At 43.1% G+C, this 25312-nt stretch overlaps 2 protein-coding genes across 6 annotated transcripts; one reads left to right on the top strand and one right to left on the bottom strand.

Annotated features, from left to right (window-relative positions):
- Nucleotides 1-427: 427 nt before the first annotated feature.
- dhrsx (dehydrogenase/reductase (SDR family) X-linked) lies at nucleotides 428-15904 on the bottom strand. Of its 2 annotated transcripts, XM_034678087.1 has the most exons (10): nucleotides 15727-15904; nucleotides 11437-11517; nucleotides 11077-11170; nucleotides 8664-8876; nucleotides 3716-3823; nucleotides 3301-3369; nucleotides 1963-2064; nucleotides 1680-1887; nucleotides 1387-1594; nucleotides 428-1275 (listed from the first exon to the last, which is right to left on the bottom strand). In XM_034678087.1, exons 4-10 carry the CDS (start codon nucleotides 8761-8763, stop codon nucleotides 1093-1095), a joined length of 978 nt encoding a protein of 325 aa, XP_034533978.1. In that variant the 5' UTR covers nucleotides 8764-8876; nucleotides 11077-11170; nucleotides 11437-11517; nucleotides 15727-15904; the 3' UTR covers nucleotides 428-1092. The 2 variants fall into 2 exon arrangements, with proteins under 2 accessions (XP_034533978.1, XP_034533979.1); XM_034678088.1 differs by lacking the exons at nucleotides 11077-11170; nucleotides 11437-11517; nucleotides 15727-15904 and having other exon boundaries at nucleotides 8664-9068.
- Nucleotides 14220-25312, top strand: cd99 (CD99 molecule). Of its 4 annotated transcripts, none has more exons than XM_034678090.1 (13): nucleotides 14221-14504; nucleotides 17247-17279; nucleotides 17413-17481; nucleotides 17840-17869; nucleotides 18369-18425; nucleotides 18652-18690; nucleotides 18772-18822; nucleotides 18908-18976; nucleotides 19868-19900; nucleotides 20288-20308; nucleotides 22719-22835; nucleotides 22932-22985; nucleotides 23193-25312. In XM_034678090.1, exons 1-13 carry the CDS (start codon nucleotides 14441-14443, stop codon nucleotides 23219-23221), a joined length of 666 nt encoding a protein of 221 aa, XP_034533981.1. In that variant the 5' UTR covers nucleotides 14221-14440; the 3' UTR covers nucleotides 23222-25312. The 4 variants fall into 4 exon arrangements, with proteins under 4 accessions (XP_034533983.1, XP_034533981.1, XP_034533982.1 ...); XM_034678089.1 differs by having other exon boundaries at nucleotides 14222-14504; nucleotides 18908-19003; XM_034678092.1 differs by lacking the exons at nucleotides 22719-22835; nucleotides 22932-22985; nucleotides 23193-25312 and adding an exon at nucleotides 20637-21769 and having other exon boundaries at nucleotides 14220-14504.

The following is a 25312-nucleotide window of genomic DNA, read 5'->3' as shown; positions in this document are numbered from 1 at the left end:
CTTCAGAGTGACAGGGCTGCTGTTTGAGAGGAGAGAAGAAGAGGAGGAAAGGGGAGGAGAGATGGGAGGCCAGGAGGGAGGAAACTAGGAAACAAGATTTAAGAAACTGAGGAATCACGGTCAGTTTGTCTCACTTCACATCAGCTCCCTCTGCTGGATGTAAAGTGTCATTACAACTCAGACTAACTTCAAAAGACAATCAAATTAAACCTGAAATAACACCTGATTGTTTTTAATCTCACATGTACGGTGGACCTGGAGGTCAACTGAACAATCAACCTTCAGAGTCGACCTTCAGGTAGGGCTGGGCAAAAATTCCTCACAGAGGCTTTAATGTTATTAGGATGAAGTATGAGGTAGAATAACAAACTGAAATATGATTGAATGAAGGTAAATATATAAAGATAAATAATAAAACAGCAGAGGATTCAGACTCTGTAAAGCATCTTGTTTATTAGTGATGATTGCTCTTCATCTGTCATTTACATTAAGAATCTCTGTATCATAAGGCTTCAGTCATTTTAACCACAGTGAGTGCAAAACATAATCAATACATAAACATGTGATCAGAAACAGAGTCCAGCACATCTTACAGGTGGAACATAAACATTCATATCAACTCTTTTAAACTTAATCAATAATCTCAGTCTGAATTAAACCTTCACTCTGTGCTTACAGACACACAGAGTGAAGGTTTATAAGGCATCAAGCTTCCTGTGATCGATCACCAAAATAGAAGCTGCTCTAAGAGAGACATGAGTCACGATGAGAGTTTGGTTTAGTGCATTAAATGATGAACAGAGGCACGTAGAGAGAGGACAGAGTGTTTGTGATAATACTGCATCAAACAGCAGACGACATCGTCGCTGCTCACATTCATTTTACTGAGCTCTTAAAGGGAGACTCAGGCATTTAAAACCTGCAGAGGTCACTCTTTGGACGGATTGGTTTGATAAAGCTCTGCAGGAGGATGATGTCACAAAGACAAAGGCTCTGATTGGCTAATTTGACAACGAGACAATACAAATATATTTCAGAGTGGGGTCAGGGTAGAGTAAGGCCGGGGTCGTGGGGTGTTGGGGTTGTGGGGTGTCAGGCCTTCTGCAGCGCCACCAGCTCAGAGCTCCTCTTCCACAGCTTGGCCTGCAGCTCAGTGTCGTACGAGACCTCTGCAGACGATCTCTTCTCCCCGTTGTAAAGGTAGCACGCCCCGACGCCCTCGAACTCAGAGGACGCTGCAGCCAGGAGCGCAATGGAGGCGCCCTCTGCTGGAGTCTGAGGAGACAGGAGGAGACGTCAGGAAACTAAGAAGCTTCAATAATGATGTGGTCGCTTAAAGAGCTCAGATGATCTGGACCCGACTCTGTATCTGTGGGAAAGTCTCACCCTGAACAGGATTTTGGCGACCGGCTTCTTCAGCATCTGTGCAAGAGTCCACAGGTTGTCATACAGCGCTGTATCCACCATGCCTGGGTCCACAGCGTTCGCTGTCACGTGATACCCGCCCGCCATCATCTGCTCCTGAAGGTAGTACGTGAACAGCACCAGAGCCAGTTTGCTCTGAGCGTAGGCCCCGTGTGAGCTGTAGTGTTTCCTGGAGACAGAGGAGGGGGCGGAGCTTCATTTAAAGACATGCTGCAGATGAAGAGGTTCTAAGATCTCCAGAGAGAGAGGCTCACCTCCGGTTCAGGTCGTCCATGTTCATGATCCCAGCGTAGTGAGTGGCTGACGACATGTTGACGATCCTGGAGCAGCGGCCCGGCTTCCCAGACTCCTTCAGTATATCCAGCAGCAGATTGGTCAACAGGAAGTGACCCAAGTAGTTCAGACCGAAGTGGAACTCAAAGCCGTCCTCCGTCTGACGCTCAGGGACGAGCATGGTGCCGGCTGTAAGGGATGAAGAATCAGTTAAACCTCTAAGACTTGAATCAGAGACGAAGAATCACAGGACCAGCAGGTTACCGTTGTTGACCAGCAGGTGAAGAGGGAGTCCTCTGTCTCTGAATGTCTGAGCAAACTGACGCACCGACTTCAGTGAGGTCAGGTCCACAAACACAAACTCAGCTGGAGGAGGAGAAACAGAGAGAACATGAGAGAGAGATGTTTAAAGATGATGTTTGAGCTCACGCTGAACTCTGCTCTTGTTCTCACTGATTAAATCTGAATACTACTCTGTGTGCTGTTAGTTATATAACCCTCTGCAGTGTGATTTAAGATCTACGAATAACCCTGGACCACAATGACCTCTAATCACACGGCTGTAATCAGCTTGTGAAGCTGGGACAAAGTGTTTCACAACTTTGACTCTGGAGCACAAACAGCTCTGAGAGAGGGAGTCTGGAGCCAATACATCCTCCAGTAAACACTCAGGATGTTAGAAGAGCTGTATAAGAGCTGAGAGTTTATAATAAAGTGTGAGACTTTTTATGATTTATTACAGCCAGCATGCAGTAGCCTGAGGAGCCACCAGAAAGCAGCAACCCAACATGTCCCCCATCCAAAGATGACTCTTTAAATTCAGCACATTTGCGTCTCTGCTTGTATTCACAGTGCTCTTATTTCATGACTGTACTGCTAAATTTAAAAGTGAATAAGTGTCTTATTTGACAAACTTTATTCTTATTGGATACTGTCACTCCTTATTTTAATCCAAATGTATTTTCGATGCAGTAATTTCTAGCTTCAGGCTTTAAATCTGCCTGAAAATGAATCCTACCTGCTGACCTTTATATTTTCTTTAATTGAAGACATTTACTTTATTTTATATTTCAATATTTCTGGTTTAAATGTTTTTAATTTGTGTATTTTTAATTTTTTTTTAAATTCATTTCATGTATTCTCTATTGTCTTAATCTAGCGTTTTAAGACACTAATTTCTACACATTATGAGTAAAACTTGAACTAACTCTGACAGAAAACTGTAACCAGACCCTGAAAGTGGCCTCCTGGATTACAGATATAATCCTGCAACAGTCCGAGCCTCTGCAGACACACTAGCCCTTTAAAAACAAGATTAATCCCTAATAATACTAAGTATAACATTGTGAATAATGTGTGTGTCTCTCTGGTTTTCCAGTTTTGGATGCAGCTATAAAGAGCTGCTGCCTGAATGAGTCCTTTCAGAGCTGCGTACAGTCCGTCTGTGTTTGAGTCTTAAAAGAGAGAGTGAACAGATTATTATTGGACCAACAACATTTCACACTTCAGTTTAAACTGAGTGACAAAGGTTCCTCTGATGCACTGACTCTTTAATCTGATGTCTAATGTAGTGTGAGTGTGTAAACAGTCACATGTGTTTACCTTTCCCCTCGGCCCCGTCTTCTTGAATCTTCTGGACGGCCTTGGTTCCTTCCTCTTTCTCGTTTCCAACTGGAGGTGATGAAGATCAGAGGTGGGGACAAGTCCAGCAGATTTCAATCTTATTTCTAAATTACTTCACCCCATATCATCTCAGTTCATAGAGCTGATTATTATCAATGCATCCTGAAAGTTATCAGAGAAGTTAATCTAACTCTTAAACTAAAGGTGCAAGGTGTCAGATCCTGATGCAGATTAGCATGAAATCAGGAACAGGTGCATGTAGAAGCTAAATGCAAAGAAGTGTCTGAAGAAATGAGGTGCACGACTGACTACTTTACTTTGCAGTGTGATAAGAAAAATATGTCCTCAGTAACACACAGTAAAAAAGGCAGCATGTGATTGGGTGGGAGCCTACCTATGAAAACATGCATGCCCAGGCCTGCCAGGTGTCTCGCAGCCTCAAACCCCATTCCTCTGGTCCCACCCGTCACAATGGCAACCCTTCCACATTGCTTTGGTAAGACTGTGCAGGAGGAGAGAGGGACCAGGTGAGAACACTGCACCTTTCATGTTCAGGTTCACCAAACACAGACTCTCTGTGACATGCTCCACAGAGCACTGGAGCTGCTGTTCTAGCTCTGCCTCCATCAGGGAGAGTTTCTTTTTACTACTTCTGCAATAAAAATCCAAACTTAAGAGATCAGCATGAAAACAGAGTCTTTACTTTTGTGATATTTGTACATCATATCAAGAACTTTCCTTAGAATCAACCTTTTTAAAATATCAGATATTTACAAATGCATCCCAAACAATATTAAATATGTTTAATAAAAGAGTCTGAACTGAGTGAAAGTGTAACACAGAGTTTTTTGTGATATAATAAATATCAGTCCTTGGATTGGTACCAGTCTTCCTGGTCTTCCAGAATCTGAAACTCAAAGACAGGTTCTTCAAACACGTCCCTCATGTCACTCCAGAGGCTGCCCCAGACAAGAGCTTCCTCGCGCCGATCCATCGTTTAAGTCCTCCTCACAGGGTTCAGGCTCGTAGTAGTTCCGCGAGTTCTCGTACAAGAAGACCTGCTGGTCCACCAGAGTCGGAGCCAGCCGGTTCCTCTTCCCACACAGGACGGTCCCAGAGGAGCTGAACAGCCGGTGACAGGGAACGCTCATGGCAGGAACGCACCAGTACTTCTGCAGCACCTTTGGGAGGGTAGGGAACAGGGGTGCGTGACTGGACCACCACACTAAAGGGTCTTCGTTGAGACCGAGGACTCTTTGGGACTTGTAGTTGCTGAGCTCCTCCACCACCTGAGCGTGCAGCTCTTCCTGGCTCTGGTCTGAGTCGGACTGGCAGAATATGGCTGCTAACGGGTTGTCCTGAGTCCCGCTGCTGGACGCAGACTCTCTTAGAGTGGTCTGCTTCTTGGTGGGCGGTTCGTCTGACAAAGAGAACTCATCCAAACACGGTCGATCCGCTACCTGCTTCTCAAGGATGGCTTTGGCCTCCTCGATGATGTTGTTCTCGACTTTGGAGCGTTCCTGAGCCGACAGGAAGGGCAGCTTCTTGTAGCGAGGATCCAGGAAGGTGGCGATGTTGAGGAACGTAGAGATCTCGTGGGAGAGAGGTGAATTCTGGGAGTAAGTGCTGGACAGGACCTTTGAGATGACCTCTTTGGTCATGCTGATCTCTTTCAGGTCCCCCTCCTTCACTTTGAGGGTGGAGTTTAACAACATGTGGAGCACAGGGCGAACCATGCTGATGGTCGGGTACCTGCAAAGAGTGATCATGTCGGCAACGACTCTGAAGGGCTGCAGGACTTCGATCAAGCCCTCCAACAAGGCCCAGTTTGGACCATCGAAGCTGGAGTGATGGCTGCTGGAGCTCTCCATGAGCGTTGCGGTTACAGCAACACGTTGCTCTTTTAGCCTCTGCAACATGGCAAGCGTGGCCAACCAAGTCCTCCCCTTATCTGAGACGAGAGGGCACTGAGTGAGGCCGTGCTGCTTCTGTTTGTCCCTCAGCAGATACATCGCAGGCTCACGAAAACGATCCACCAGTTTACGGCAACATCCCAGGAAGGCGTCGACTTGCGGAAGCTGGAAGGCCTCGTCTATCGCACGGTTGATGGTGTGACCGAGACACGGCATCTCCACGGACAGCTCCAGCAGCGAGCAGGCTTTGACGATGTCCACTGACCCATTGGTGGTGGCACCGACGACTTTGTGAGTTATCCCCCACTCCACGAAGGCCTCGTACATGGCTCTGGTGATGTTCTCGGCTGTGTTGTCCTCTTGGACCTCGAAGGTTTTCAGACACTTGTTGGTCATAGAGAAGCCGGCTGCACCGTTGAAGTTCACTGAGTGCATAGAGAGGGAGATGTAGGTTCGGTTCTGGGTTCGGCTTTGCCAAAGATCTGTTGTAACACCACAGCTCACCACTCCCACAAGCTCGCTGAAGACAAAGTCCCGGGTTCGATGGTACATCTGAGGGAGCATTTTAGCTGCCACGTCACTTCTGCTGGGGAGAGAGTACCCAGGATCCACGGTGCTCATCAGAGTCCTGAAGGTCCGCTCCTCGACGATGGACACAGGGTACAAACCCTCACAGATGAAGCTGAGCAGAGCGGCAGTCAGGTCGCTGTGCCGTCTGTTCTCATAGCTCAGGCTCTGCCTCACACCTGGATCCTGCTGCTGCTGCTGCTGCTGCTGCTGATGCTGCTGATGAACGTGTACACCTGAGGGCTCCGTCTTGATCCTGGAGAACGCCGTAGCGAACGCCTCACGCATCTGATCCGTGTTGCTCTTCACAAACTCGCTGAACTCCACGGGATGGTTCTTCTCGAGGTGGTACGACAGATTGGACGTGTTTCCAGAGTAAGCTATTTGACTCATACACACTCTGCAGTAGATCCGCTTCCAGTGCAGGATGCAGCCGTCTGCGTCCGTGTCAAAGCCAAAGTACTTCCACACTTTGCTTTTCGCACGAGGGTGTGCGACCAGATTGAGGCCTGAGCACGAAGGTCCTGAACTTTTACCCTCCATCGCTTCCTTCACTTACTGAGTACCTAACAGGAGCAGTGAAATAAACGTTTGTGGTGGTGAGAGAAACATGAAACACACTTTAGAAGAAAGGAATGCTCTTTCAAACTTGCTGACAAACAACTTTTACTCTTGATGTTTCTGATCTGATCTCCAGGAACCAGGGTTGGGTCATCTGTTGGATCGTACCACCTCATTTATTCATAAAAGAAGAGACTAACACTTATTCTAAAAGGTAGAATGAAGGATATAAAGTCATCATCTGGAACATTTCCTGTAAAGATCTGACAGAGGGACTGCTTTATTACAGACTTCAGATGAGGGATTTCCTGAATGGTGTAAAATCTTGAAAAATAAGAGTCTGGAAATTCTGCTTCAAACACATCAAACATCTCACGTCAAAATAAAATCCCTGGAAATTCCCAAGCTGCTTGCATTCCTTTTGAGATTAAGGAGACGTCAGAACACAAGAGCCTCTTTATGTGATGACTAATGACCTCCAAAGGTTTTAACTAAAAACATATTCAGGGTTCACGGATTAAATTTGATTAACTCAGAACAGAAAGAGCCCAAACACTAACACTACAGAGAGCACTTATCAAGACTTCTCATCATATCAGAGATTGCTCCATTAGAGCTGCCTGACCTTCATTACAGTTTGGAGTTTTTGGATTTGGAAAGCACATGACATCAAGTGGGGACAACGTTAGCCTAAAGGATGAGGGACTTAAAGCCACCCTGATATAGTCTTTACATGGCATGGCACACAGAGAGGACAAAGACAAGAGGAGGGAGACTGGGTTAAGTTCCCCTGAAGATGAGGAAACTGTGGACAAAAGAAAACCAACAGAGTTGTTTATAAGACGAGCTAAGAGACGAGAAATTGATCGATTGAATGCATGAATTTATTTACTCTGTGTTGAAAGTTTTAATCTCTGAGTCTGTTTGGATACACCGACAGCAACTTATCCTTAAAACTAGGCATGTCCTGAACAATGCTAGCTTGGTTAAGTTAAATAGAAAAAAACAGTCTCTTATCTCTTGTGCAACTATTATCAAGGCAAACATAAGTATCTGATCCGGACTAAAAACAGTCTGAGCTCGCAGCCCTTCCAGGAGAAACACAGATACGTCACATGAAGCTTCTTTATCGACTGGATTGAGTTATTTACAGGGATGAATGATTTTGGATTATGATCATATCTGATATCAAACACATTTAGGAACAGACAGGAGCATAAATACTATTTTTTCTTCATTGAGTCGTGGACTAGATGTCACCTGTTACAGTCGAAGTAACATTAGAAATACATTTTAGTTGGATAAGCATGAATAAATATGTGATGAGTTCAAAAAAGCCTTAAAATCTAAAGAAAATCTTCCTTTAACAGCTTTAAATACAGACACTAAACCATCAGCAGAGTCTGTTTCATTCAGTACAATACAGCAGAGGAGCATAACTCTGAATACGTGTGTTTATAAGGGAAGATATTTATCATGTTTGTCTTCTTTTATCTGACATTGATGCTTTTTTATCCTCACATTAAAAGGAAATCTTACTGCTTCTTGAGATGCATGGTTAAACTGATCTCTTCCACCTTGCATAACCTGCACAAGCATTTTAAATAGCTCTAGTCTTGCCTGATTGGAGATTAAGATTAGATGAGGTTCAAATGGAAGTAAACATTAAGTTGATTTATGTCAGCTTATACATACACTATTAAAAACTCAATGACTGTTTAAAAAAGACAGATTCTGCAGGCTTAATATTAGAAATATATCACCTTATAAAAGGACTGATTGTTAAGGTTTAAGCCTGGACTCTGGACTGCAGGTACAAAACAGAGACAGGTTGAACTCTGACCTTCAAACCAAACCCCATTGATAATATCTCTGATTTAACTTCACACTAAAACCTCTACAACCTAAAACAGCATCATGTTTTATCTTCATCTCCTCATGCAGATTAAATTACAGATCATTTCCTTTAATTATGATCTCTTTCTGATGCAGTGTTTCTATCTATTAAAGCCTTATTGCTGTAAATGATGTTAACAATGTCAGCTGTCATTCAATACTTCAGATACTTAAAAACATAATAATCAAACTTAAACAAAATTAGAAAATAAGCCGAATAAACAGAATTATTTTGTTATTAGATAAAGTATGTATGTTTAATATAAGATTAACACTTTTTGATAAATTAGGTGATTTTTGTATATTTTATAGTTTTTCTGAGGGAGTCTTGCTAACGCACTTATTTCACAGTTAGACAAACAATCAGACAGAAACAGATTAAAGTGACAAATAAAAAGACCTGACCTGGCAGCTTAAAGGATCTGTAGAACATCTGATAGAAGAGCACTTTAGCCCCGCAGAAATACAGCCTGACGAGAGGCACCAACACCGACAGCAGCCACATCCTCCGCTCGTTGTTTCCCACCGAACAGCTTCCGTCGGAACCCCGCGGTGTCTCACTGTTATGAGTCCGGCCCCGCAGAATAAGAAGGATAAGCCTCACCGAGGTTCCGCCTCCTGGAGGAACACATGACTTGGAGGAAAAAATGCCAAAAATGATGCGGATTAGAGGTTCAAACAAAAGAACTTATATTGGGGATTTTCTGGTTAACCTCTTAAGTTACTGAATGGAGTCTTTGTTCTGTGGGCTGCAGCTGGAGTGATGCATGGAGACAGGGTGCAGGGGAAATTCATCTGAGATACTCATTGAACTCACCTTACATTATCATGACATTTAAAAGACAGTTTTATTAAAGTCACGAGTTAAATGGACAATTATTGGGGTAAATGGGTTAATATATATTATGTCACTGCACTACAATATGTTATAATCAATCAGAATTATCTGGTAATCAAAGCTGGCCTTCTTATAAGCCATTCTTGATGAACTCTATTTTATAAGTAGGTTTATTATTGGTGTACTCAGGGAGGGTGAAAGAAATCAGGCTAAAGTGCCCTCTTGGATTCCACTGTAGTAGATAAAACATTAAATATGGCCTTCCCTGGTGCCCTTTCAGAGGAAAATGAAGGGGAAAGTGCCCTCTAGATGCCCCTAAAATATATAAAACTTAAAAAAGTGCTCTCTGGATGTCCTTAATATGTATAAAACTTTAAAAGTTGCCCTGTGGATGCCTCAAATGTATAAAATGCAAAAGAAAGTGGCGACAGTTATGAGAAGGAAAGGGTTTGAAGTTAATATTCTTGGAGATCTTCTGAGAACGTCTAAAAAATATTTAAGAGGTCAGATTTCTGATTTTAACTAGATTCTCAGAATGAAGTCAAATTTCTGAGAGCTGCTGATGTTTATTGATTATCACTGGGTGTTCTGGGTTCATTCCTGATCTGTCATTCAGTGGTTACTCCTTCTCATCTTCTGCGTTGTCTACGTCTGCGAGGACCAGAATAGACAGGAAAGGAAGAACGTCAGGCTGTGATTGATCCACATGGAGCGTGACCTCTGCCCTGCAGGCCTTTCTCTAACGAGGACTGGATCAATTAGAGATATCTCTGCGTGGCACATCTGTGTGATCTCCACCAAGGTGTTCTGTAGCTCTCCTTCCCTGTGCTCAGGTCAGGTGAGCTCGACACTGCCTCTGTGATTTCAGGTGGTTTAACATTTGGTTCGGAAATATGAAACATGAACAAAACGACCACTTGGGCGATGGTCAGGCATCAACATCTCCTCCAGCTGTGATGATTTCCAAACTCTGAGGACTCCGAGATGGGAACTGTTTTTGATACGAAGACATCAGGTTGTCCCTGCGGAGTGTTGATCATAGTCGTAGAAGGTCTAAGAACAGGATGAAGGATCTTTGTGATATTTCTGTTCTGTGTTCTTGACCTAACTAGATAAATGAACCTGCATCCTCCACCATGAACCCTCCTTCTGATATAAGACTTTGGGTAAAGAGTGCAAACTCTCTCGGGTCACAACATCCCCAAACCACACATGGAGCCCTGCACATTATGGTACACACATGAAACCAAGTCATGTGGACTCTTCAGCCCTGTGGACATGTGGAGAAGTCCCTGTACAGTGGTGGGGTCAGTAAAGCAGGGGCTGCTTCTGCGTGAGTTTGGAGCTCTGCAGATAATCTTGTTGAATGAATCTTCTGAAACCTCATAAACCTCAGTCAGATTGAAAGTGATTACTCACGGCTGTTAGGAGCTACCCTCTAACAGAGAGCTGCTGTGTGCTGTGACATTATTGAACATGGCGTGCTGTCACACTGATTCATGAGGAAGGGGGGGACACACAGATCTGGACTTTTTCCTGCACTCGGGGTCTCAGCTCTGTGAAGTTTAATAAAACGCTTGTAATTTTTCAAGTATCACTTGGTATTAGATCTTATCTGCAGATAGGATGATATCTCGGTGGTTTAATATCTGAGCTGTCTTTATACTCCTGACTTCCCCACAGGGAGATGTACAGAAACAAGGATCTCTGAAGAACCATCAGTTGGCTTAGATTGTCAAAACCTTGATACAGAGCGAGATATGGAGATCTATTTATTTTATTTCATTTGTTTCCATCTATAAACCCTCTCTCTGTGCTGTAACTTTCATGACCCTGATGAAGAGTCTCTCTCTCTAATCCCTCTCTGTGTCTGAACTCATCTCCTCCTGTTTTTCACAACAGCACATTTAGTAACTCGGCCACACCTGGCCCGCTATTTAAAAGGAGGGAGTCAGTCGTCCTGCAGGTACAAACACTCACCTGAGCTGCTGCAGGACGACTGATCACTGAGGAAACATCAGCATGAAGATCGCTCTGAGGGTCGCCTTCCTTCTGCTCCTGCTCTGTGGATCGGCTGCAGGTAAACATCACACCTTTAGTAGAGTCCAACAGATCATGTCTCATTTATTATTTATATGTGTTGATGGATGAGGTCTGTGAAATGATTCAGGCTTTGCACATGAGGACACCTTGAATGTAAGAACAGATTCACATTCTAGTTCTGCACCTTAGCACACCTGTGTTCTCCTTTTTGTGAGCGTTGAGAGAAGAACTCTGCGACACTAAACCTGAAAATATGCCAGTATGAACAATGCGTGATTTAAGTTTTCAAATCTTCACCGTGATTCTTAGGTAAACGGGGTCAAAGGTCAAAGATCCACTCCCCTGTTTTCCAGACGCAGATCTCCAAACGCCCTCGAGCTGAAACCAAAGTTTCACAACAGGATTAAAATGTTTGCTGCAGACATGCGTACACACTGTTTTGTAATATTCTGTCTCATCTTTCTCAAACAGGAGACATCAACTGGTCCAAACTCATTCCTGGATTAGGTGAGACATTTAGAGGATCAGAAGGAGAGGATATATATTATCAAACTGAATGAGTCATCTTCTCTCTCCTCTAGCTTTCTGTTAAAGTGAGTCTATAAAATGATCTCTCTCTCCTTCAGGACCCAAACACACAGACCGCCCTGCAGGAGGAAGTGAGTCTGCAGACGTCTCACTCATCCATGAACCAATCATCACGCCTTAAATACTTCAAACTTGAACTTTAACAATCATTATTTGACATTTTCAGACAGCTTCAAGCTAGAAGACGCTGTGTCAGGTTCAGGTAACACTTTGCTCTCACTCAGAAATGAACACATATTTATTCCATAAAGGTCATATGCGTTATTTCTGACACTTTGGGTTATAGTGAAGATAATCATAAAAAAACAAAATAGGACATTAACTTAAAATAAGTGAGATTATTGAAGAAGAATCAGAAGAAATGAGGCGATGGACTCTGCTGCCCCCATGCGGCCAAAACGTTAATCACACCAGCTTTGAATGGCAACGTTTTTATGCATTTCTTTCGCCATTTTTTCTAAATTTCAGACACATTTGTTATTAAAATCAACAGATTAAAATAACTTGACATTAAGATAACGTTTTGAAGGACCTACTGAAACTCTGAGGTACTTTTTTCCTTTCAGATCCCAAACCTGCAGGACCTGCAGCAGGAGGTGAGTGCCCCAGACCAGACTGTACATTTTATACATTTTAGGAGCATCCAGAGGGCACTTCTTGCTTTTTTTTAAATAGGTTGGGCATCTAGAGGTCACTTTTTCATGCATTTTCCTCTGTAAGGGCACAAGAGAAGGCAATTTGTAATGTTTTATCTACTACAGAGGAATCCAAGAGGGTACTAACTTTGGAACATTTCTTTCCTAGATGGCTTCAATCTGCAGGATGCTGTGGGTTCAGGTAAAGCTGTCAGTTTAAAGTGTTTCTTTTTGTTGCTTCATATGATCCTTTTATCTATTTTTCTATAAAAGTAGATCATTAATATTTCTCTCATATCACACTGACATGTTTTATTTAGCTGCATGTTTTCAGAGCACATTTTACACTCGTCCTCAAACCTTCCTCACTTCTTCTGTATCTGAGTGAAATGACTGACTGTTCTTCTTCCTCTCTCTGACTGACTCTTTCTAAAACTCATCCTCAGACTTTGAGGGAGAAGTGATCCAGAAGCTGAACACAGTGATGAAGACTGAGGAGAAGCTGCTGCAGGCGCTCTGTAAGAGTGGAAAGTTCAAGTGTTGAGAGAAGTCTGTGAGTTATAAAAGTTTCCCCTTGTTTATTCTCCATGATCTCATATTCCTGCTCTCCCTCTCTCTCTCCCTCTTTCATTGACGGAAACTTTCTTTGTTTTCAGAGATGAAGGACATGGAAAGCAGCTGAACATCATCATCAATTTTTCTGCTTCATGAACATTAAAAAGAAAAAGCTGAGATCACTTAAATACTCTGGGAAACATACTGCTCTGCTGTGTTTTATAAGATGATGAGCGTTTAAAGATTCTTTATCTCTCTCAATAAAGATTCAAACGTTGAACTTTTTGTATTTTTTTTTACTAAAGGGATATTCCACTGTTTTAAAACCTGAGCCTAATTAATCTGCCTTGATTCTTTATGTTATTGTGTTTTACAAATGTTGTGTTTGATCTGAACTCTTTCAAACACTAGAGTAAGTTAAAAAAAAAAATATTTTGCAAACATGTGCACTAAGTTTGCACTCTGAAAATAATCTGTTATTTTAATTTGCACATTTACAGTTTAGCTACTGTCTTTTACATGTAATACTTTAACACTAGGTGGTGCACAAGCCTTAATATGCACTCTTGGTCCATATTTGTCCAGCTGAGCGTCGGTCCACACCCTTTAATTACTTTTATGCAACTCCTCCCTCCCACTCACTCCCTTTTCATGCAGGAAAAACTGTACCTCATCTTCCACGGGTTAAACTGTAAAGTTGCTTATCTATTTAAGACGTTATCATGTGACTATCTGACGAATCAAATACCTTTGATCGCGGTTTATTTGTCCTACAGTTAGGATTTGCAGTCTCAGAGGAAGCCATTCAAAGTCCCTTTTAAGACTTGGTCTATTTTAGAGTTCCCTGCCTCACAGAGAGATCTTACATTTCTGTGACTTTTTTTTTTAACTTGCATTAATTAGAAATGTGTAGTAGTTAATTCGGTTATGTATTTTTAATCAAGCTGTGCATCATGTTGATAGAATCTTAACTTTAGTGCGTGCGTCTTTGCGCCATCCTTCGCTTTTACGCACCAAGCAAACGCGCATTAGTGGGACATAAAAGCTGCTTTATCAATCAAACTGCAGTAGTGAAAAGACCCGGATGTATGCCGAATGCACTAACAGATCATATGTGTTTCATAATAATCAGTATGTGTTTTCAAAGTGTGTGCTTTTAATGATAGCAGAAGGAAACTTCAAAACCCACGTTTCTATAATGAATCCAGCGCCGAATGACATGAAGTGAACCTTTTATGGGCGTGGCCTCCTCGAGTTTAAAGTTGGTGTAGCCTGCTTCATGCGTAAAGGGTTAATGTGAGGTTCCCAGTGCCAGCCTGTGACGCCCTGTGAGGCTACCACACCCAGTCTGTTCTTGCAAAGTTGACTCACAACAAACTGAAACAGGACACCGGAGCTCAGTGGGCTGCAGGGCAGAAATAACCTCACTTCTCCTCTAACCGAGACACAGAGAGGGAGAGAGAGTTTACAGATTTATCCAAAGTTTGTTTTCTGTAGAGAGAGAGAGGAAAGTCAGAGTCAGCATGAAGTCTGGACTGAGGATAGCTTTACTTCTCTGTCTGGTTTCTGGGACTTTAACTCAAGACGGTAAGATCTTTAAACATTAGAACATTGTGTTGGGATGACTTTCTGGTTATTATTATAATACGTTTTGACGCGCGCGTTCCTTTTAAGGTGGTGCAGGGTAGTTGAGGCACAGCTCATGCTCAAAGTTAACTCTTAAAAGTCTTTGAGTCCTTTGTGTATTAGAAATAATTACATAAAGAGGCTAAAACTGAAGCACGGTCCTCTTTGCGCACAGTAACAGCAGCTTAAAGGAAAGATCAGGATGTTCATGAGCTCACTCAGAGAGCATGTATGGAGGTACAAGAGTGCCAAAAGAGAGAGAGAGGAAAAAAAGAGTGAGAATGAAGTCAACTTTTCAGTTTGAGAATCTAAAGTTAAAAAAAAGAAGAGTTGTTTTTGTCTTTTAAATAAAGTCCTCTGACTCAGTTTTCCTCACACCGCCTGTTAATGGTTTATAAACACATCCTTAACCCTGACTCATCCTTCTTCCTCAGAAGGACTAGAAGGTTCAGTGTTTTATTCTCATGCGGATCAGTGAGGTCCATTATTCATGAGATGAAACAAAATGGCGTGGGGTGCAGTAGTTGTTCAGATTATTTATTCACTGTTTACAAATGTAGTCAGGTAACATAACCAAGATGCTGTAAAGAGCCTCAAAGTAGGGCTGGGCGATGCATCGATAACGATAATTATCATGTTATAATTTTTCTCAATATAAATAGAACAAATGTTCAATAGGAATGCGATATATTAAAACCTGTAGTTACACCCCAGACACATCATGTAAATGTTTGCTTTTTTTGCTTTCTCAGGCTCTTTCTGTGATAAACATAAAACAGAAGGATCGGGTGTAAACACATCCTGTCCATGCAAACGTTTGTTTTGATCTTTGTGCACAAATGTTCCTAATGTCAGCAAAAGTTCTCAGAGAAAAACAGAATTCATCTGACGTCATTTTAAGAGAACCACAACCAAGTCTCATTAAAAAATAAGGAATGAAAAGTGAGGACAGGAAATAACAAAAAACAAGAAGCCCAAATTAAACACATTATTCTTAATTTTGTTTGTTTTGCTTGAGATTTGTTGATATGTTGCGTTTACAGCTGCACTGGGAAGTAAACACTCTTCACGTGTGTGTTGGTGTGGTCACCACGTGAGTCGGGACTCAGTTTTAATAACCCACATCTATTATTTTTCTTGGATCATCATTAACTTTCACTAAAGGTCGCAAATGTTGACTAACCTGACGACTTCATTCAGCCACAGGAACAAAGATTTGAAACGTCATGAGTTGATTTTTCCTCAGAGGTATGAAGCAGCTTCTAAAAATACAAGAGAGAGGAGTAAATATGGCAGCCATATGATGTCTGCTGTCCACACCGACTTCTGAAGGCCGAGGAGCCGTGTTACAACGTGGAACAATAACTGTGTTTAAATACAGACACAGTTTGAGAGGAAGGCTGCAGGTATTAGAAAGCACAAAGCAGAAGAAGACGTTAAAGATTAAGTACACACAGACATATTACAGCTCTTAAAAAGTGAAAAGAGCCCCCGTACAGTTTTCAGTCAGTTTGCTCACTTTTCTCCTCCGTCTGTTTCCTGTTAGACGAGGGTAAGGGCAGAATAAACCGCAGGCATGCAAATGAGCGATAAATAGCACGCAAGTCTGACTGATGCCTCAGAGCTTCAGACATTTGATGCCTTTAAATCACATCCTCTTCCTGCAGGGGAATGAGCGTCAACATAAATAATGATCACGCAGACAGCTGGGAGATATTCCACACCTGTAAACAGTCAGAGGCTAGAGGGGTGGAGACCATAAACAGAGCAACATTATATTTAAAAAATGCACATCTGACTCTTACAGCTGTGTTGGTATGAGGGATAATACAGCAGAGCCCTGAATGAAATATGTTTACATCCATGTTTGCATACGTAATGCTTCCGCTGTGCAAGAGGCAGATGCTTATCTCTGAGGTTGGAGCTTTGTGGACGTACCTCACGCTCTCTGTAAAAGTTGCATTCAATGTTTTGAGCCCAGTAGTTGTTGCAGGTTCCTAAAGTCTGAAAATGATCAATGTTGTTAGTTTTACATCAGTTTTCTTGCAGCTGCTTTATTTGGGGAAAATAGACCACTTGTCAGCATCATCCTGGATCCTCTGAAGAGAATCCAGCTAGATTACTCAGAATCAGAATTGTGTGTCTGTATTTTTAATTTGCAGACTCTGCTTTAATTGGCTGCTGACTTTTCAAAGGACATGTGAAAGCTTTAAAGTCCTCGGGTTGGAATATTTATGATGTTACTTTGTGCCATAAAACAAAGAGAATCTCATTCAAGCACAGGAATGATTGACTTTAAAAGCGGGTGAAAGATGTTCGATCACACCTCTGCAGACAGAGAGACACTAAAAGAGGACGAGTGTCTAAAATTAACCCGTCCCTGTTTCATCGTCTCACACACTCTGGCTCCGCTGTGTGTCATGTGCTTCTCACTGGACTCAGCAGTGACTCATGCTTAGTGTTTCAGTCCCTGCTTCCACAGCAACCAGAGGAAACACTGAGCGACTCCCTGCAAACACAGAACACATGTTGGTGACGGTGCAGAGGAGGAAGAGAAACACAGACTCTGTAGCATCTGGAGTCCTCGCTGTGATACAAATCTGTCATGCATCATTCTTATTCATAGTTTACCTTGAGTCTATGTGATGCATTCATCTTTCACTCTCTCTCTCTCTCTCTCTCTCTCTCTCTCTCTCTCTGCAGGATTCGACCTGTCTGATGCCCTATTTGATGAAGGTGAGTAACATCCTATGATCCAAGCCTGACTTAGAGGTTTGAACGTGATGCCAACCCAGGCTAAAGTAGAAACAGGAACACAGAGACATGAAGCTGCTGTCACATATTCATCATGTGTTATTTATCCGTGCAGAGCCAACGCCTCCAAAGCCCAAAGATACCCCGAAGGTCCCGGATGTCCCGGGGAAGCCCAAAGATGATGGTTTGTTCTCCTGTCACGTCTTCTTTAAATGTTCATGAGCCTGTCGTAGAAAGAAGAAAGACCGCACCAGAGTTATTAACCTCTAAATATGACTCAGACGTAGACACAGAGTCGAACAAACATGCTGCTGCTCTTATGCTGTTGGTCTGTGGTGAGCTCTAAAGTGTGATAACACAAACCATCACGGCTGTGCTGCAGGTGCTGTTATGAGCGGTGGTTTGGTGACTATGAAGCGTGCCAATGACGGAGCTTGATAATAAGTCAACAAACTCTGACACTATAAGGACTAACTCTCTAAATGATGGTCCTCTGGTGATATTTCTTTGTAACCTTCATGTCTTCTTGTCTCTCTCTTCAGGACTGGACCTGTTAGATGCCTTCGACTTTGGTGAGTGACTTTCTGTGACTTCAAATCGTGTTAAATGTCTCCTCCGAGTGCAAAATATGTTCTCTTTGAAGTCCATGTTCAGACCTCCAGCTCCAGTCTGTGTTTGTCCTTCAGGCAGATTTGAGAGTCTTGTGATCAGTTTTTCTGGACCCAGTTCTTTAGAGATTGTAGATCTGAGCTTTGCATGCTTCAGGGATAGAGCGTTGCATCGTCTGCATACGAAGATACCACTGATCTATCACGGGTTCATAATGGCGCTGGGAATCTGAAACGTTCAATTCAAGTAAAATATCAGGTCTGAACAAAGCCTTCATAGTGTGACTCAACCCAGTCCTGAAACAGGACCCGGTGAGCTCAGAACAGCTAAGTCTAGTCCTGTCAGACAGTCTCATTGTGTCGCTGAAGATATCTGTACGCTCTCTGGTTCAGGTTCAAGGTCCTGGTTTATTAACCTCTGCTGTCAGATACTCACTCTTTTCACTCTCTTTGTTCTCTGCAGGGCCGACCCCTGCAAAACCCAAGCCTCCAAAGACCCCAGAGAAGCCTAAAGACGATGGTTCGTATGCACTGTTTCTTTAAGAGACTGCTTGAAGGGTTGATGGGAGGTCAAGGGAAAGGGTCTATCAGGAAATGTGTTTTTATATCTCCGTGAAACTCTGACGTCTGTGAGTTCAACGGTTATCAGAGGCGGCTATTCTGGTTCTTCTGCTCAGCTAATCCCGCGTGCAGACGTTAGCTTACATTAATGCACCACACTGATGATGTGTATGTTTGCACTGCAGGTGGATTCGGACTGGACTTGGAGGACGCGCTCGGCCCAGGTAAGCCGTGAGAAGGTTAATCCAAACACATCCGCTTTCATTAATAGAGTTATTGATGCAGATTTGTCTCTGTGTCATTAGACCCCAACCCCAAACCAGACAAGCCAGCTGTGAAACCCCAACCAGGCGGAGGTGAGTCAAACACAAACACTTGTATGTTTTGCTTCACATTTAACTTCTTCTGTGGTTTATTGTTATTCTGTTTCTTTTTTTAAAGGTGGAGGATCGTTCGACGACTCCGATCTGTTTGACGTGAACGGTGGTGGAGGATACAAACCTGATGGAGGTCGGTCAGGTGGTGGTGGTGGTGGTGGTAAGACGTTTGTCTACCGTTTTTTCTTCGTCCCTGTTTTGTTTGTGGTTTCTCTCATCTCGCTGCCCTTCGCTCTGTCTGACGTGACACAACATTTACTAGTTGTCATGGTGTTGCTGACAATCAGATATTTCTGTGTCCTGTTGCTCGTTGCCTTAAAGGGGAAGTCCTGTATTTTTTATTCTTCATCCTCTTCCTCTCTGTGAAGCTGTCAGACTCTTTGTGGTGTAGTAAGGAGGCTCAGGTTGGGCTCACTCCGGATGATGTTGTGGTTTCCCCCTGAGTGCCTTCGCTCTGTAACGCCCCCGTGCTCGTGCGGATTACTCCAGACGAGCTCTGCTTTGTGGACGGTCCCACTGCTGACTCAGGGCAAAAGAATTCAGTTGTTTGAAGCTTCAGGGAGGAGGAGGAGGTGGAGTTCAGTGTTTAGAGGGACACACGGACTGAAGACAGCTCTAGGAATCCTCATTCAGCCTCAGATTAAACACACTCAGGGTGTGAGAGTCCATTTGTTGTGCATGTTTCTATAAATCCAACATGTCCTCTCTTTCCTGTGCACACATTAAGACTCTTGCTTCTGAAGCTGCCTTTGTGTCTGCAGCTCGTGTCTCTGTTTTCAGTCAGTATGGCAGTAATTATCCGTTCTTCGCCGCAGAGAGAGAAATGGATAAAAACCCACAGAGCGGAATTAAAGCCACATGTTGGGTTTTTATATCTGCACCATGAACTGTACTCACGCTGAATAAGAAGAGAGAGAGAGAGTGGGAGAGAGAGAGAAAGCCCAGAGTGTAACCACATCCTGCTTTAAGACTTTAAACCGTAAATCTGAAAGTTTCTAACTCTGTCTTTTTCTTTTTGATCTAGGTCCAGCATACGACCCCGGATACGATCCTAACGGTAGGTTTTTAATCTAATCTGACATTAAACAGTGATTAACAGAGATGATGGATTCTGCAGGGTCTGATGGATTTAGTGGATCTGACTCATTCTGCAGGATCTGACAGAATTAGTGGATGTAGTAGATTCTGTAGGATTCTGCAGGATCTGACAGGTTCTGCAGGATCTGACAGGTTCTGCAGGATCTGACAGGTTCTGCAGGATCGGATGTATTCTGCAGGATCTGACGGATTCTGCAGACCAGCTCAAGTGCTCGAGACAAACAAAAAGCTTTATTGTCTCCTTTAAGTACCCTCCTCACCTAACAGGAAGGGTCTGACTTAAGATTGAGGATCTATTTATGAAGCTGGATCGGACTAACGTGTAGACTGATGTGTTTTCTTGCAGGTGGAGCCGATCAGACTCAAGGTAAATGATGTTTGTACTTCCTGTCTTTGTGTGCTTCTCCTCTCTCTGTCTCTGTGGACGTGTTTCTTTACACACCTCGTTTGTCCTTTAGTTGTTGGGAGCTTCCTGTTTCCGGTCTCAGAGGAAGTAGAGTCTTGTGTTTGGTTGTTGATCCAACAGTTGAAGTGTTGGTGTTTGTCTTCTCCGCCTTCGTTCGTCGTTATGAGTCGTTAGGTTTAAACCCTTGTAGGAAATCAGGCTCATTGATTGGCTGGAGTCTTGTCTTCTTATTGTCGGCCGTGGTCTGGTTTCTTTTTTAAACCCCTGCTTCGATTGTGTGTCGTTGCAGATCCCAGCCTTCTGTGGGGCCAAATCCTGAAGATGCTAAATGCTAACATGCCCGAGGAGTTCTATATGTGGATCTCAAACTTAAAGCGAACGGTGGCTCCTCTGTTAGAGAGGGCCATGGAGATGCTGCAGGCTATGCCCTGATGCACCAATGGCTGAATGAACGTTTGCTTCCACGTCTGACGGACTGTTTGAATTAAAGAGACGATGTTACAGAGAATCAGGAGGAGAGAGGCGGATCATTGGGACTCTGAAGGTTTTTAAAGTTTGGTTGTGTTGTAGCTCTGCAGCTTACATTTAGGACTTACTGTGGCCTGGATGACCTCTGACCTAAGGCTGCAGGACTTTACATGAGCAGGAATCTGAGACGGGGGATGCTGATCTGAGGTTAGAGTCAGTCTCAGCTCTGCTGCAGCTGAACTCAAACATCACTCAGAAACAATCAGACATTAACATCAGATCGATACATCCTTGTCTCTGATCCTCTCACTAATGCAAGGATATAAAGTACATGCGGTTGCCTCTCCCTGTGATTCCAGTCTGACCGCCCTGTGATGGGTGTGATCCTACATTCCTCTTCTCTCTCTCTCTGCCCTGCTCTCTCTCTTTCATGACTCATCCACAAGCTGCTAGTTTGAACTCATGTTACCTTCATGTGCTGTTTTATTTCTGCCTCATGCCTCTTTGTTTTTCGGGGTTTTGAATGGAGCTCCGAGGACGCTCACATGACGGGAAACATCGTCTGATGTGGCTTTATCTGCAGAAAACTTGATTAGGCTGTGTTTAGAGGAGGCTCTTTGTTTGTGAGTGTGTTCGTCACTTCATGTGTGGACACGCCTGGTCCTCCTCTGATCCTCCTCAGCCTGTGTTAGACTGAGTTAGCTTGCTGCACACATTCTTCAGATAGTGCTGACACATCCGGCACCGAGGTGTGGAAGACGCCTCTGCTCCTCTGGTGTTAATCCGATGATGTTTTTCTGTACTTTAAAGGCTTCTGTGTTTACTCTGTTACCTGGTGTCATGTTTACTTTGGTGCTGTCTTATTTAAAGCTTTTTTTCTTATATTTCATGGGTTTTAACTCTGCTGTAGGTGAGAGATGATGCATGAGGAATAAAACAAACCTGTGGATCCTTCTCGATGTGTTTGATTTGTCCAATCAGAGACAGGCCCCTTGGCTTTATCAGAGCGAGCGCCGAACACGAGCTGCGGGAATAAATAGAAACAGAGCGTGCAACAGAGGTTCAGATCTGTGAACTCAGTGAGGACACAACACATGCTGCACATGTTTCATACACACAGGGATCATGAGCACACGAGAGGAACATACATGAACTACAGTTTAAGATATAGATCCTGCAAAAGGAGGATTCAAATCAGAGAGCTGCAGCCTTGAAATGAACAGCTCTAAGCGTGTTCCACTAAAGAACACAGCGTGACTCTTCATATATTAAATTAAATGTTCCTCAGAGATCTCATGTCTGGATCAGGGGACGCTTCAGGTGTCAGACACGTGTGTGGGAAAGACAGCGCTCTGAGGCATGCTGAACATTTCCCAGCTCTCAGTCATCGAGCAGGCGGCCATCTTCGTTTAATGTGGAGGCGACGCCCAGATTGAGTCGCCCTCTTCATCACGAGACACACCTCTGATGATGACTCACTCTCTGAAACACAGCCGGGGTTATTGTTCACGAGTGTTTGTGTGATACAGTGTTTATCCCTTTCTGTGTCTGTGTGTGTATGTGTGTATGTGTGTGTGTGTGCCACACCCTGCCTACCAGTTTGGGTGTGTTCCTCTTTTTAATTCAGCGTCCTCTCTCTGTTTCATCTTTTGTGTGTTCATTTTCTCAAACACAGATTTTAAATCTTTGTGTTGTTTTCATTTTGTTTTTTAATTCACTACTTTTTTTTATTACTTCACTTGTTCCCGCCCTTTGCTCTGGAAAACTTTGTGCCAGTTTAAATTTAACTGTCTTTAAAAGTTAGAGTCAGAGCTCCCCCCTGTGGTGGCCTGAGGTTATGACAGTTGCAGGTCCAGGGCTCTTATTTATTTATTTATTGATATCCTTGTGTTTCCTCCTGCAGAAGCTGGAGCTGGACCCATCGCCGGGATCGTCAGCGCAGTGGGCGTGGCCTTGCTAGGAGCAGCGTCCAGCTACTTCGCTTACCAGAAGAAGAAGCTGTGCTTTAAAATCCAGGGAGGTCAGGACCGACTTTGTGTTCATATTTAATATATTTCATGATAAAGAGGAAGGCTGTTTTCAGAGCAGGTGAACTCATGTGTTGTTCCTCTTGAAGGTCAAGATCCAGAGATGGGGAAAGGACAGCGAAGCCCTCGGAACGATAATCAAAGTGAGTTTTCTCTATTGAATCAGTTCAAGTAAAATATGATGACACTTACTGTGAGGAGGGTCAGAATTCAGAGGGAGGATGGTGTCTCTCAGACTCTTCAGGATGTGGTGACTGTAGAGACAAACACATGGTTTAATGCCCTGATGATGATTCACAGACACACAGTGAGTGATATGTTACTGAATCTTCTGTGTCTTCATGTTTCAGTTTTCAGTAGCCTGCTCAAGACATCTTAGACGAGCCGGCCTCCTCCACCTCCTCCTCCACCTCCTCCTCCACCTCCACCTCCTCCTCCTCAGCCCGGTCAGGTGTCGACTTCGGTCTGGACCTTTCTACTTCCTGTTGTTACGCCTGTTCCCTCCTCCGTCAGTCTGAACCCACATCAACTTGAAAGCAGAAACATATAGACGTTTAAACTCCGCTCCTGGCTGCTGTGTGTGCTTACACACACATTCATACTTCTTCATGTCTGTATCATAGCTGCTTCATGGGCGGAGTTAATGCACTGTACATGCTACATTAGATAGTCTTTATCATGTTGTTACCTGCAGCAGACCCCCACCTGTTAGCGTCTAAGAAGGATTGAACAAAGCGCACACTTTAGTCTTTATTTTTTTAGCTTTAAAGGATCGAGAGCTTTTTCTGTTTCAATCCTAAAATCAGTTTCATGTCTGCGACGTCTGCCTCAAACCTTTACTTCCTTATCGTTTGTTTCTGCTTCATGCACAAAAAGGCGGTACTACGGAAGCCCTAAATGGACACGTGATGTCTCGTTACCTCAAGGTCTAATGTTTGTTTAGATCCTCTGACGTTGCGTCGAGAAAGCCCCTCAAACTAACTCACAGTGACACAGAGTGAATTAAATGTAAGCATGTGTCTGTTTGGGATTCCGTAGTTCTCAAATACAATAAAATCTTTCCTCATACATAAATGTAGATTATATAAAGTAAACACAAAGACATTGACATCATAATAAAACATAATATCATAAAGCTTCCTGTTTTAAAGAATAACCATATCGTACATTATTTCATATCCTGGGTGTGAATCCAGCAGAAGGAGCTTTAATCTGAAACGCTGATTGTGATGAGATGTTGTCAACACAGATTACTACATTCAAACAGTAAACATGTTGTCGTTTATGAGATGTATTGCGTATAAATGTAACGTACAGTATTGGTTACACTCTGTGTTCATGTGTCGGGGTTAATTTCAAGTTTGTGCACTGCCGAAGTCGTCTCTGTCCGACCTTTAACGCCGTCAAACCTCAATTTAGCAAAAAGTGATACGAAATACATCATTTAAAGTGACCTGTGGGACGTGGAGGAGACCAAAAAGGAGCCAAAAAGAGCAACAAGAAATCATCAGACAAACAATAACAGGATTTAAACAAATTTCAAAGCTGCTTTGATTCTCCTGATTGTTCTAAATGTGCTTTATGCTGCCCCCTAGTGGTTTGAGGAATGACACAAGCTGTCATATAAGGATGAAGGACGGACAGAGATGACTGGATAAGATGGAGAAGAGTGTTTATGTTATCCGTTAATTTACTCACACCTGTTCAGAGGACGTTTGAGGTCAGATATGAAGAGAGAATGAGAGGGGGGAGATGTTTTTAACCTTTTATGTTCATTTTGATAACAGCATTTCAATTCTTAGAGATTATCTTATATTATCAGATTAAAGTCAGGGTTTCAAGATAAGAATTAAGACAATTTTTTATTGAAATATGTTGATGTTTTATTTTTGTATTTTTTAGACAATTTATAAAAAATAGAGCATTATTTTGACTTTTTAAAATTCCCCAACATTTCTACATTATTTGAGGATTTAATCTTAATCTCCAGACTTTATCTTTCTGTCCCCTGTTCTCAAAGTTGACCCTGAACGCCTCTTCTTTACCCTTGACATCTCCCTCCTGTCGTTTCCCTCCCTTGTGTCTGACCCTCGTCCTCCTCTGTAGCTTTGACGCTTCTTGCTTGCTATAGCAGAGCAGCAGCCTTCAACACGAGGACTCTGTGAGGCCTCACACCTCTCCTCTCACCTGAGCACCTCCAGCTTCTCTCAGAGTTCATCTGGAATGTAGCGTGGAGGCGTTTGGAGGATTGTGATTGGTTCTTGGCCGCATGGCCCCTGTGTGATGTGAGCTGTAAATACTACTAAAGATGCTTCGTGCTTCGTGCTGCGCTCTCCGTGTATAAACAGGATCTCTATGTGAAGTGTATTTTTCTATTCAGACTCGTGGTCGGTGTTTGAGCTCAGATGATGCGGTGAATGTTGTTTTTCTGTGATTTAAAGTGTTTGAAATAAAGTGGTGTTGTACAGTT

Source organism: Notolabrus celidotus, chromosome 24 (genome assembly GCF_009762535.1).
Source record: "Notolabrus celidotus isolate fNotCel1 chromosome 24, fNotCel1.pri, whole genome shotgun sequence".
In the NCBI taxonomy this organism is placed as follows: Eukaryota; Metazoa; Chordata; class Actinopteri; order Labriformes; family Labridae; genus Notolabrus; species Notolabrus celidotus.
Note: the sequence above shows the minus strand (reverse complement) of the source record. Positions and strands in the feature narration are given on the sequence as shown.